The sequence below is a fragment of the Carcharhinus amblyrhynchos genome, chromosome 18 (assembly GCF_965287045.1).
Source record: "Carcharhinus amblyrhynchos chromosome 18, sCarAmb.v2.hapA, whole genome shotgun sequence".
Lineage (NCBI taxonomy): Eukaryota > Metazoa > Chordata > Chondrichthyes > Carcharhiniformes > Carcharhinidae > Carcharhinus > Carcharhinus amblyrhynchos.
This window is the reverse complement of record NC_137341.1, coordinates 30,728,992-30,742,624: the sequence shown is the minus strand read 5'-3', so window position 1 is coordinate 30,742,624 and position 13,633 is coordinate 30,728,992. Positions and strand designations below refer to the sequence as shown.

Genomic DNA, 13,633 nt, shown 5'->3' with positions numbered 1-13,633 from the left:
TCCTCAGCACTGCCTGTTCTACAGTGTAAAACTCTCTAAGTATTACCCCTCTGACTGTGGAGTGCTCCTTCAGCACAATCTCTCTTACATGTGATGATCCCTGTACAGACAGATAACTTTTAAAAAAGGTATTTGAATTCCAATGACTGACTGAAAATATCACACAATAAGAGTTAAAGTTTTAAGACTTTTGCTATATTAAACAAACTAAAAGCCACATTGTATAAGCACTAAGATAAAAGCAAAGTACTGTGGATGCTGGAAATCTGAAATAAAAACAGAAAATGATGGAAAAGCTCAGCAGGTCTGGCAAATCTATGGGGAAAGAAACAGAGTTAACATTTCAAGTCTGTATGACTTTTTTGTCGTGTAAACACTATTCAATAGGCAACTTATACTGTAAATTGCAGAAAAAGATTCCCCCATTTAACTTTTAAAACAACCAAAATTGTTCCCCATGATTATACCTTGTTCCTTATGTGGAATTCATTCTCCAGGAATCAGTCCAAAGTTATTCTTAGCTCCCGCTGGCGTGCTTCCTTTTTCACTTTTCCAGCCAGATGATGTCTACTCTCTGAATCATAGAATCCCTACAGTGCAGAAGGAGCCATGCGGCCCATTGAGCCTGCACTGACAACAATCTCACCATAACCCCAAGCATTTTACCCACTCATCTCCCTGACACCAAGATGCAGTTTAGCGTGGCCAATCAATCTACCCTGCGCTCGGAGGAAACCCACGCAGACATGGGGAGAACATACAAACACCACATAGTTACCCGAGGTCAGATTTGAACCCGGGCCCCTGGTGCTATGAGGCAGCAGTGCTAACCACTGTGGTACTCTGAGCTTACTTACACAAAGGGTTACCCTGAAGACCAAAGTTTAGTCAATTGTCCAACTTTGTTTAAATTCTCACAAATTTGGTCTCTTCAATTCGAGCATGCGCTCCCACCGTTTCCTATGGCCTGTTCCCTTTCAAGGCCCATTTCCACATAATCATATGGGCTTGTAGCGAGGTAAAAATGCCAATTAACTATCTTCTAAACTCCGAACTTCATTTCATCTTGGAATTAAGTATACAGTAAAAGTATAACCATTTATAAAGCTAAGCATTCCTAACGCCTTCCAGTGCGTTTTGGAGACCCTCATTCATTGCAAATATCTATGACATTATCTTGCACCTTCTTCCCAGTAAGACCATTTGGGCCTCCCATAGCAACCAGGTCATCCAGGTTTGTTATTGAGCAGCATTTAGAGCAGGTCACATGACCTCTGTCACTGCTATTTTACCTTAAATTAACAGAGTCCCAAAATAAAACAAACTTAAAAATAACATATTTGTCACACATAGGATGGCACTCCCTCAGCAATACCTCCCTGAGTGTAGCACTCCCGCTGACCTTTCAGTATTTCCTCAGTATTGCTATTTAGTCAATTCAATGCTCTTTCATTACTACCTGCCTGACAATGCAATATTACTTGTCCACCAGTGTAATGCACCTTCAGTACTGCCCCTCCAACTGTGCAGCACACCCTCAATACTGCCATTCACCAGTGCAACACTTCTTTAGTATAGGTCTGCCAATATTGCAGTGTTCTTTTTTATTAAGATTTGCCCTGACCAATATTTATCCCCCAACTAACGCCATCTGAAACAGATTACCTTCCCATTGCTTTCTGGGGGATCTTGCTCTGTGTAAATTGGCTGCCATGTTTCCCTACATTATAATAGTGACTAAACTTCAATGTACTTCGTTGGCTGTGAATCACTTTGATATTCTGAGGATGTGAAAGGTACTATATAAATTTGAGTTCATCCTTTTTCTTTAGTTAGACATTAGGAGTAATTTTGGCTGACATTAGATCATCTCTCTTGATATGTATTGCCGGATACTACGAGATTGAATAAAGTCCAAATCGCCTCCATATGTCTCAAAGTGATTTTGACACAAGCCTTATTTTTTCTTCTTTAGCTTGTAGCTGCAACCTGCACGCCCGGAGATGTCGATTCAACATGGAGCTGTACAAACTTTCTGGCCGAAAGAGTGGAGGTGTTTGCCTAAATTGTCGGCACAACACTGCAGGTCGACATTGCCATTACTGTAAGGAAGGATTTTACCGAGACCTCACCAAAGTCATTACTCACCGAAAGGCATGCAGAGGTATGTCAGGACTTTCTATCCAACCAAAGGACTATGTCCAGGCTGCAATCATATGGGCCTACACATGTGTGAGTGGACTCGGAGGCACAAGGATTGATAGACACTGATGGACAGATGGGTGACACAGTGGCACAGTGGTTACCACTGCTGCCTCACAGCGCCAGGGACCTGGTTTGATTTCTGGCTTGGGTCACTGTCTGTGTGGAGTTTGCATATTCTCCCCATGTCTGCGTGGATTTCCTCCGGGTGCCAGGTTTCCTCCTACAGCCCAAAGATGTGCAGGCTAAGTAGATTGGCTATGCTAAATTGCCCCTTAGTGTCAGGGGGACTACCTTGGGTAAATGCATGGGGTTACGGGGGATGGGGCCTAGGTGGGATTGTGGTCGGTGCAGACCTGATGAGCCAAGTGGCCTCCTTCTGCACTGTGGGATTTTATGATTCTGTGACACATAGGCAGACAGACAAACACAGACGGGATTTGTTTGACATAAACTTTCACTCTGAAAGGTATATTAATACAAATTGGTAGATACTTATGCATTGTAAAGGAATGAACATAAGAACATAAGGAATAGGAGCAGGAGTAGGCCATCTAGCCCTTCGAGCCTGCCCGCCATTCAATAAGATCATGGCTGATCTGTCGTGGCTCAGTTCCACATTCCCGCCCTCTCCCCATAACCCTTAATCCCCTCGCTTATCAAAAACCCATCAACCCGCGTCTTAAAAATATTTAGCGAGGCAGCCTCCACCACCTCAACGGGCAGAGAATTCCAGAGATTCACCACCCTTTGAGTGAAGAAGTTCCTCCTCAACTCCGTTCTAAACCGCCCCCCCTTTATCTTGAGGCTGTGCCCCCTAGTCCTACTGTCCTTTCTGAGCGGGAAGAGTCTCTCCACCTCTATCCTATCCATCCCATTCATCATCTTATATGTCTCAATGAGATCTCCCCTCATTCTTCTAAACTCTAACGAGTACAAGCCTAGTTTATTCAGCCTCTCCTCATAGCTCAGCCCCCTCAACTCCGGTTTCAGCCTAGTAAACCTCCTCTGCACTCCCTCCAAGGCCAAAATATCCTTGCGTAAGTGCGGCGACCAAAACTGCTCACAGTACTCCAGCTGCGGCCTCACCAATGCCCTATACAGCCGCAGCAAGACCTCCCTACTTTTATATTCAATCCCCCTCGCTATGAAGGCCAGCATCCCATTAGCCTTCCTGACCACCTGCTGCACCTGCAGGCTGGGTTTTTGCGACTCATGCACAAGGACCCCGAGGTCCCTCTGCACCGTTGCCTGCTGCAGTTTTTCGCCACGTAAGTAATAGTCCTTCCTACCATTATTCCTACCAAAGTGGACCACCTCGCACTTACCAACATTAAATTCCATTTGCCATTTCCTGGCCCATTCGCCCAGCCTATCTAGATCCTTCTGCAGACTTTCCACACCTGCCGCACAATTTGCCGTTCCACCAATCTTGGTGTCATCAGCAAATTTCGACACCATACACTCGGTTCCCTCCTCCAGATCATCTGTATAAATGGTAAATAGCTGAGGCCCCAGCACCGACCCCTGGGGCACTCCACTAGTCACCAACCGCCAATCCGAATAGCACCCATTAACCCCCACTCTCTGCCTCCTATTTGACAACCAATCCTCTATCCACGCTAACACCCTACCCCCAACTCCATGCCCCCTTACCTTCTGCAATAACCTCTTGTGAGGTACCTTGTCAAACGCCTTCTGAAAATCAAGAAAGACCACATCCACCGGCTCTCCTCTATCCACCGCCCTAGACACATCCTCATAGAACTCCAGTAAATTTGTCAGACACGACCTCCCCCTAACGAAACCATGCTGTGTCTGCTCTATCAAGCAATTCCCCTCAAGATGCCTTGCTATTTCCTCCTTGATGATGGATTCTAACATTTTACCTACAACAGACGTTAAACTAACCGGCCTATAATTCCCTGCCTTTTGCCTGGCACCCTTCTTAAATAACGGCGTAACATTAGCCGCTTTCCAATCTTCCGGCACTTCCCCGGAATCCAGCGACGTTTGGAAAATAACCACCAAGGCATCCACTATCACCTCCGCCATTTCTTTCAGAACCCTCGGATGCATTCCATCTGGTCCTGGGGACTTGTCCACAATCAGTCCCTCCAGTCTGTTGAGCACCGCCTCTCTAGTAACAATAATGTCATTGAGACCCTCCAGTCCTACCACCTTTCCATCGCTAACACCCGGCAAATTATTCACGTCTTCCTCCGTGAAGACCGAAACAAAAAAGTTATTCAAGACCTCAGCCATTTCCCCATCCCCTACCACTAAGTCCCCCCTCTCATCCTCTAAGGGTCCAACGTTCACCCTAGCCAGTCTCTTCCTTTTTATATATTTATAAAAACTCTTGCTATCCTTTTTTATATTAAGCGCTAGCCCAGCTTCATAGTTTCTCCTACCCTTCTTTATCAACTTCTTTGTCAATCTCTGTTGACATTTAAACCTCTCCCAATCCTCTTCTCGCCCACTACTCTTAGCTACTCTAAATGCCTCCACTTTTAATTTAACACTTTCCTTCACCTCCTTCGTTATCCACGGCTTATTACCTCTCCTCCTACGGTCCTTTTTAAGCATCAGAATAAATTTCTGCTGAGCACCAAGAAAGATCTCCTTAAAGATCCTCCACTGTTCCTCAGCAGACCCACCTTCCAACGCGCTCCCCCAGTCAACATTCGCCAATTCTTCTCTCATCCTTCCGTACTCCCCTCTGTTCAAACAAAGGACGCGTGTCCAGGAACCCACTTTCTCCTCCTCCATCTGCACCAGAAACTCCACCATACAATGATCACTCACCCCAAGACAAACAGATAGCGTGGAATTTTTCAATCCTGGTTTTGCAGTTTTAAGAAATCACACAATCAGGACTGTAAAATTCCTGTATTGCTCAGGCTTGGTTTCTGGGCAAATCTCTCTAATAAGCAACGTAAGAAGACTCAAAGAATTGGGGACCATGCCTTATTGCTGATTAAAATGTCAGGGTGCTAGTTACATTCCACAGTGTGTCTCATTGCTTCTTCTGTGCTGAGTGCAATAAGACTGGAAGAAACCATTTTGTGGCATTATGGATCACTATTTTCAAAGTCACTTAGGGAAAGGGACTATGTCATTTGAACTTTTAAGTCCATTATCAGCCTCCTGGCTGTAAATAAACACTAAATCAAAAAAAAAGGAGTTAGTACTGGTCCCCACTCCCCTTCTAACAAGCACATATTACAAAATTGGGTTGAAATCCCTATGTTTATGAATATAATTAATTCTCACCTTTAGATTGAAGCTATATAACCTGGTCTAAATTATGTTAATCATTATACAAGCCAACCTCAGCACAACAGGAACATAGTACTGTGCTAACTGGAGTGCAACTAATTCCTACTTGTTAGTCATTGCAGGTAAAATTAGACACAAAGGTTAATAAAAAATAAAAAGTTTACTCCGAGTTTATTGTTTAATAATCTAAAGCATCATAATTTAGCAATTATGAGTTTTATTCATTACAATATCAGAATGAAACTCAGTTAGCCAGGTTAAGTTTACAGTTTATATTTAATATGCCATTGTTGCCCTGAACATTTCCATTAAACAAACACACCTCTTCCAGTGTATTCTTGAGTGAGACCTGTCATTTTTGACACATGTAACGAACCATTATTTCCTATTTGTACTTGCTGCCTAAGCCTGATTTAATAAATCTCGCTCCTGTTATCTGTGCCAAGTTACTTTACTTTCAGATATATGCTAGTAACTGACAGTGCAATATCATAGAATCATAGAATCCCTACAGTGCAGAAGGAGTTTGGCCCATCGAGTCTGCACCAACCACGATCTCACCCAGGCCCTATTCCTGCAACGCCACATATTTACCCTGCTAATCCTCCTGACACTAGGGTCAATTTAGCATGACCAATCAACCTAACCCACACATCTTTGGGCTGTGGGAGGAAACTGGAGCACCCGGAGGAAACCCATGCAGACACGGGGGAGAATGTGCAAACTCCACACAGACAGTGACCCAAGACCGGTATTGGACACGGGTCCCTTACCCTTGGTAAATATTACATAGGTTCATCACTGAATATTTCTCAATCTTGCAGCTTTTAATTTCAGTACTCTCTTTTGAAGTATTATTTCAAAGTTGCTTTGATATCCTTACAGCTGTCATTTCACAAAAGCTGCAAAGCACCTCTTGGAAGCATTCTAAAAAATAGCCTTGGGAATCATTAATAGCTTTATTTTTATTAAATCAAATCCACTTAAAGGATCAAACAATTACTAATTAATAGATATCAAAAACACTCTCACGTAGATCCTTTCACAATGTCAATCAAATGGACTGGCTCAAGTCAGGTTGTCTAAAACCATGGGAAAATGTCATTTACACTCCTTTCCTTCATATCATTGAGCAGGACATGACCAGCTCACCCAGTCCAGCAATCTTAAGCAATGTTCAACTCACTTTGAAATGTGATGTGTTATCGGAGTGTTCAAACCGTAGGTTGGACTTACCACCTGTTCTCGCCGGCAGGATCTTTCAGTCCAGCCAACTGCAGTGCCTTGCTATGGGTTGTCCGGTGGTGGAGAGTATAAACAACAGGAAACCCCATTGACACTGGCAGGACCAGAAAATCCCGCTGCCAGTCAATCCTGTGCTGTCTGTAACTCTGCAAAATATGCCAATGGGATGGGTGGAAAAGTCTACTCTGTGGTTATGATTTTCTGGCCTTGCATAGTGGGATTCACCATGAGGGATGTAGCGGGCCAGCCAAAAGCCCCTTGGCAGGACCAGAAGATCCAGCAATGAGTGGGGCTGGAAAATCCCAGCCAGTAACTGAGCACAGACCAGTCCTGACAAAGAACCTCTGATAACCAGGATGATATCAGCTTTTAATTTCAGTACTCTCTTTTGAAGTGTTATATCGAAGTTTCTTTGATTTCCTTATAGCTGTCACATAAAAGTTTTACGTACCTTCTTATATGAACTGGAATGCTGAGTTTTTCTGCTGCACAAATGCAGCATATACATACAATAAAAAATGAAATGGATCTCAGAATTATACATTTCCTGGACTGCACTGCATTTCCAATGAACAACACCACCAAGTGAACTTCCAATTAGATTCCAGCCTATAGCTCACTTGCAGATATCTGTTATTCTACAAGTAAACCCATAAACCCTGCATCCCTCAATTAGATTTCAGCTGTAACACACCCCCAGACATGGAACATAGAACAGTACAGCACAGTACAGGCCCTTCAGCCCTCGATGTTGCGCTGAGCTATGGCTATTGCAGGCTGCAAAGAGACATTGATAGGATGCAGAGCTGGGCAGAAAAATGGCAGATGGAGTTTAACCTTGATAAGTGCGAGGTGATTCATTTTGGTAGGACAAACTTGAAAGCGGATTACAGGGTCGACAGCAGGGTTCTGAGGAATGTGGAGGAACAGAGAGATCTTGGGGTTCATATCCACAGATCTCTGAAGGTTGTCACTCAAGTGGATAGAGTCGTGAAGAAGGCTTATAGTGTGTTAGCGTTTATTAACAGGCGGTTAAAGTTTAAGAGCCACGGGATTATACTGCAACTATACTGGACGTTGGTGAGACCACATTTGGAATATTGTGTGAAGTTCTGGTCACCTCACTATAAGAAGAATGTGGGAGCATTGAAGACAGTGCAGAGGAGATTTACCAGGATGCTGCCTGGTTTGGAGGGCAGGTCTTATGAGGAAAGGTTGAGGGAGCTGGGGCTTTTCTCTTTACAGCGGAGGAAGATGAGAGGCAATTTAATAGAGGTTTATAAGATGACGAGGGGGATAAATAGAGTGGACGTGCAGAGATTATTTCCTAGGGTGGATGTAGGTGTTACTAGGGGTCATAACTATAAGGTTCATAGTGGGAGATATAGGAGGGATGACTGAGGTAGATTCTTCACTCAGAGAGTGGCTGAGGTGTGGAATGGACTGCCTGCTGTGATAGTGAAGTCGGACACTTTAGGAACTTTCAAGCAGTTATTGGATAGGCACATGGAGCACACCAGAATGATAGGGAGTGGGATAGCTTGATCTTGGGTTTGGGCATAGCTTGGCACAACATTGAGGGCCTAAAGGCCTGTACTGTGCTATACTGTTCTATGTTCTATATTTCCAAATCCCAAGATCAAGCTATCCCACTCTCTATCATTCTGGTGTGCTCCATGTGCTATCCAATAACCACTTGAAAGTTCCTAAAGTGTCTGACTCCACTATCACAGCAGGCAGTGCATTCCACACCCCAAACACACTCTGAGTAAAGGACCTACCTCGGACATCCCTCCTATATCTCCCACCATGAATCTTATAGTTACATCCCCTAGTAACAGCTACATCCACCCGAGGAAATAGTCTCTGAACGTCCACGCTACCTATCCCCCTCATCATCTCGTAAACTTCTATTAAGCCGCCTCTCATCCTCCTCCACTCTAAAGAGAAAAGCCCCAGTTCCCTCAACTTTTCCTCATAAGTCCTACCCTCCAAACTAGGCAGCATCCTGGTAAATCTCCTTTGCACTCTCTCCAATGCTTCCACATCCTTCTTATAGCAAGCTGACCAGAACTGCACACAATATTCCAAATATGGTTTCACCAAGGTCCTGTATAGTTGCAGCATAACCCCATGGCTCTTAAACTCAAACCCCCTGTTAATAAACGCTAACACACTATAAGCCTTCTTCACGGCTCCATTCACTTGAGTGGCAACCTTTAGAGATCTGTGGATATGAACCCCAAGATCTCTCTTTTCCTCCACATCCCTCAGAACCCGGCCGTTGACCATGTAATCCGCATTCAAGTTTGTCCTACCAAAATGAATCACCTCGCACTTATCAGGGTTAAACTCCATCTGCTACTTTTCTGCCCAGCTCTGCATCCTATCAATGTCTCTTTGCAGCTTAGAAGAGCCCTCCACCTCATCCACTACTCCACCAATCTTGGTGTCATCAGCAAATTTACAAACACCCCCTTCAGCCCCGTCTGCTATTTGTGATTTTTATCAATGACTTGGAAGAGGACCCAGCACTGACCTCTGTGGTACACCGCTGGTAACTGGCCTCCAGTCTGAAAATTTTCCCTCCACCACCATCCTCTGTCTTCTATGAGATAGCCAGTTACTTATCCGATCGGCCAAATTTCCTTCTATCCCACACCTCCTTACTTTCTTCATGAACCTACCATGGGGAACCTTATCAAGCGCCTTACTAAAATCTATGTATACAACTTCAACTGCTCTGTCTTCATCTACATACTTAGTTACCTCCTCAAAGAATTCAATCAAATTTGTGAGGCAAGACTTACCCTTCATGAATCCGTGCTGACTATCCTGGATTGAGCTGCATCTTTCCAAATAGTCATAAATCCTATTCCTCAGGACCTTTTCCATTAACTTACTGACCACCGAAGTAAGGTTAACTGGCTTATAATTACCAGGGTTATCCCTACCTCCTTTCTTGAAGAGAGGAATAGTTGCCACTCTCCAGTCCTCTGGCACAATCCCTGTGGACAGTGAGGACCCAAAGATCAAAGCTAAAGGCTCCGCAATCACAACCCTTGCCTCCCAAAGTATCTTAGGATGTATCCCATCTGGTCCAGGGGATTTATCGACCCTCAGGTTTTTCAAAATTGCTAATACGTCTTCCCTCAGAACATCTACCTCCTATCAGCCTGTATCACACTCTCATCCTCAAAAACATGGCCCCTCTCCTTAGTGAACACTGAAGAAAAGCATTCATTCGACACCTCACCTATCTCTTCTGACTCCATGCACAGGTTCCCACTACTATCCTTGACTGGCCCTAACCTCATCCTGATCATTCTTTTATATCTCACATAAGAGTAAAAAGCCTTGGAGTTTTCCTTGATCCAACCCACCAAGGACTTCTCATGCCCTCTCCTAAGCCCTTTTTTTAACTCATTCCTTGCTACCTTGTAACCCTCAAGCAATCCAACTGAACCTTGTTTTCTCATCCTTACATACGCTCCCTTTTTCATCTTGACAAGACATTCAATTTCCTTTGTGAACCATGGTTCCCTCACTCGGCCATTTCCTCCCTGCCTGATGGGGACATAACTATCAAGGATACGCAGAATTTATTCCTTGAACAAGCTCCACTTTTTATTTGTGCCTTTCCATGACAGTTTCTGTTCCTATCTTATGCCCCCTAATTCTTGCCTAATCGCATCATAATTACCCCTACCCCAATTATAAACATTGCCTTTGCCATGTGACCTTATGCCTCTCCATTGCAATAATGAAAGACACTGAATTGTGGTCACTATCTCCAAAATGCTCTCCCACAAACAAATCTAACACTTGGCCCAGTTCATTTCCCAGTACCCAGTACAATGTGACCCCACCTCTTGTCGCCTTATCCACATATTGTGTCAGGAACCCCTCCTGCACACACTGCACAAAAAGTGCCCTATCCAAACTATTTGACGTATAAAGGTTCCAATCAATATTTGGAAAGGTAAAGTCACCCATGATAACTACCCTGTGACCTCCGCACCTATCCATAATCTGCTTTGTCATTTCCTCCTCCACATTTCTATTACTCTTTGGGGGCCTATAGAAGACTCCTAACAACGTGACCGCTCCTTTCCTATTTCTACCTTCAGCCCGTATTACCTCAGTAGGCAGATTCCCCTCAAAATGCCTTTCAGCAGCCATTAAACTATCCTTGATTAACAATGCTACTCCTCCACCTCTTTTACCATCTTCTCTACTCTTACTGAAACATCTATACCCCGGAACAACCATTCCTGTCCCTGTTCTAACCATGTCTCCCTAATGGCCACAACATCGTAGTCCCTAACATCAGTTATTCTATCTATAAACTCCATTCCCCTGAACCCCTTGTTTAGATTCCAGCCCGTTATTAACCCCCAAGATATTCTATATGTACACTCCTTCAAATCCATTTATTAAATTCAAGCACTTAATTCACTGCTGGGTGTCTGCTATATGCAAACCCCTGAACCCCTTGATTAGATTCCAGCCTGTAACTCATTCCTAGCTAGCCAGTCACTATGTACCCAGTGCAGCTACTCGGCAGATGGATGTGCTGAAATTAATAACACTGGGGTTCCTGTAACAGCCGTTAATCTGATTGCAGGGTGGGAGATGACTGTGAAGCTACACTCTGCAGTTCCCATCTTCACACCAGCTGCACCAATATATACTTGCCAGTACGTGCTGGGGTTTTGCAGTACTCTACCAGGATCCTGTATTGTCCTGAAGTAAAATAGATTGGCTCAAGGATTTAGAAAAATTTGGAAAACTTGGAAGAAATTTTGAGACTTGCGAGCTAGTATGTGCGAAGTGCAGGATATCTGTTGAATCTAAATGGCATTGGGCTATAGGTATGCACAGCTGGAGATCAGAAACTGAGAGGAAAAGTGTTTAGAAATGGTGTCCTGCGTCATTACTCGATCACTCATTCCTGACAATTTATTGCTGGGGTCAGGATACTCTTCAGATTTTTTTTCTCTCTTTTACTTGCACACACACATTCTCTCTTTCTCTTTCTTCTTGCTATCTTTTTATACCCATGTTTATTTCTTCCGTGAGTGACTTTTTCATTGTTTTTGCTTGTGTTTTACTGGGGAAGCTTTTCAGCTGCTACTCACCTGATTTTTACATCCTTGAATACTGTGCTGGCCCCTCTCATATATCTGTAACTTCCTCTAAACCTGGCATCTTACTCATCTCCAGTTTTAATCATTCACTATTGAAGGCTGTGCCTTCAGTTACTTGGGCGCTAAGAGCTAGAATTCCTTCTGTAAATCTCTTTACCTCTTGACCTCACCTTCCTCCTTTAAGACAATTCTTAAAACCTGCCTATTTGACCAAGCTTTGTTCTAATATCTCCATACCTGGTCAGTGTCAAATTTTGTTTGATAATCATTTCTGTGAAGAATCTTGGGACATTTTAACTAGGTTAAAGGCGTTATAAATATGTGGTTGTTACAAGGAAGTATTTGGGATTTTAGGGTAATTCCTTATGGTCAATTTCCAGATTTGAAATTCCCAACTGCCTCAAATCAGGTTCCCTGAGTTGTTAATTCCATGAACTTCACTCCACTCTGTTTCTTCAAAACATTTCTCTTTGGTTTCAATTAGTAGCATTTCCTGTAGTTTTATCCTGCTCCTTCTTCCACACTGTATTAAAATTCACACTCCTCATCCAGTCTCTAACTCAAACATTTAGTCACAGTATCTAAATTGTGTAACTGTGTGCTGTGTTCTGTGTACTGCTGTCTGCTTGCTGTGTGATGCTGAGCCGTGTGTGCCATGGTCTGTGTCTGCTGTGTTCAGTATGCCTTGCACTGCGTGCTGTGGTATGCGTGCTGCGGGCTGTGTGCTGTAGTCTGTTGTATTGTGATATGCATACTGCAGAATGCATGCTGCAGTCTGTGTGCTGCGATATGTGTGCTGCGGAATGCATGCTGCAGTTTGTGTGCTGCGGAATGCATGCTGCGGTTTGTGTGCTGCAGTCTGTGGTCTGTGTGCTGCAGTCTGCAGGTCAGCAATGCGGTCTGTTGTCTATATGCTGTGGTCTGTGTGTTGTCTGTGATCTTTGTGCTGCGGTCTGCGTGCTGCGCTCTGCATGCTGCAGTTTGCGGTCAGTGTGCTGTCTGTTTGCTGCATGCTGCACACTGTGCTGCGCTCTGCGTGCTCTGGTCTGTGTGCTGCACTCTGTGTGCTGCGCTCTGCGTGCTCTGGTCTGTGTGCTGCACTCTGTGCTGCGGTCTGTGTGCTGTTTGTTTGCTGCATGCTGCAGTCTGCATGTTGTGGTCTGCAGTCTGTGTGCTATCTGTTGTTGTGTGCTGTGGTCTGCAGTCTGTGTCCTGTCTGTTTGCTGCACACTGCGGTCTGTGTGCTGTCTGTTTATTGTGTGCTATGGTCTGTGTGCTGTTTGTTGTGTGCTGCCTGTTTGTTGTGTGCTGCGGTCTGTGTGCTACGGTCTGTGTGCTGCAGTGTACGTGCTGCAATCTCCTTGCTATGTGCTGTGTGCTATAGTCTAAGTCCAGCCCTTCACCTGTGTTCTCCACTTTTAAAGGTTTGTTATGGTGTATTGGCCTAAGGCTGTGAATTTTACCATTCCTCGCATTCTCACTAAATAGCCACAGAATCAGCCAACTTCCAGACGTTGGGAATTAAATGAATCTCTGAGTTATCCTTGACTGCTGACTCCTGCCCTTTATTGTACAATGATTGCTGATTGGCAGTGAACCCTCAGAGATTATCACCTCTCTTGTTTCTCCTGTTCCAGGTGCCAAATTCTTTATCAATTACATTAGCTCCATCTGCATCTACGTGAAGCTCATTAACTTCAGATACACCGCACTGTGTAGCCCACTAATACCATCTGCGGTGTTGTTTGTGGGGC

General features: G+C 44.2%; 1 protein-coding gene across 1 annotated transcript in view; it reads left to right on the top strand.

The window, feature by feature from the left end:
* LOC145354966 (netrin-3-like) overlaps positions 1–13,633 on the top strand; it is a 229,564-nt gene that overhangs the window by 92,391 nt on the left and 123,540 nt on the right. Inside the window, exon 3 of the mRNA XM_080206665.1 lies at positions 1,976–2,164. Within this exon, the coding sequence (XP_080062791.1) occupies positions 1,976–2,164 (189 nt within the window). The remainder of the gene's footprint in view (positions 1–1,975; positions 2,165–13,633) is intronic.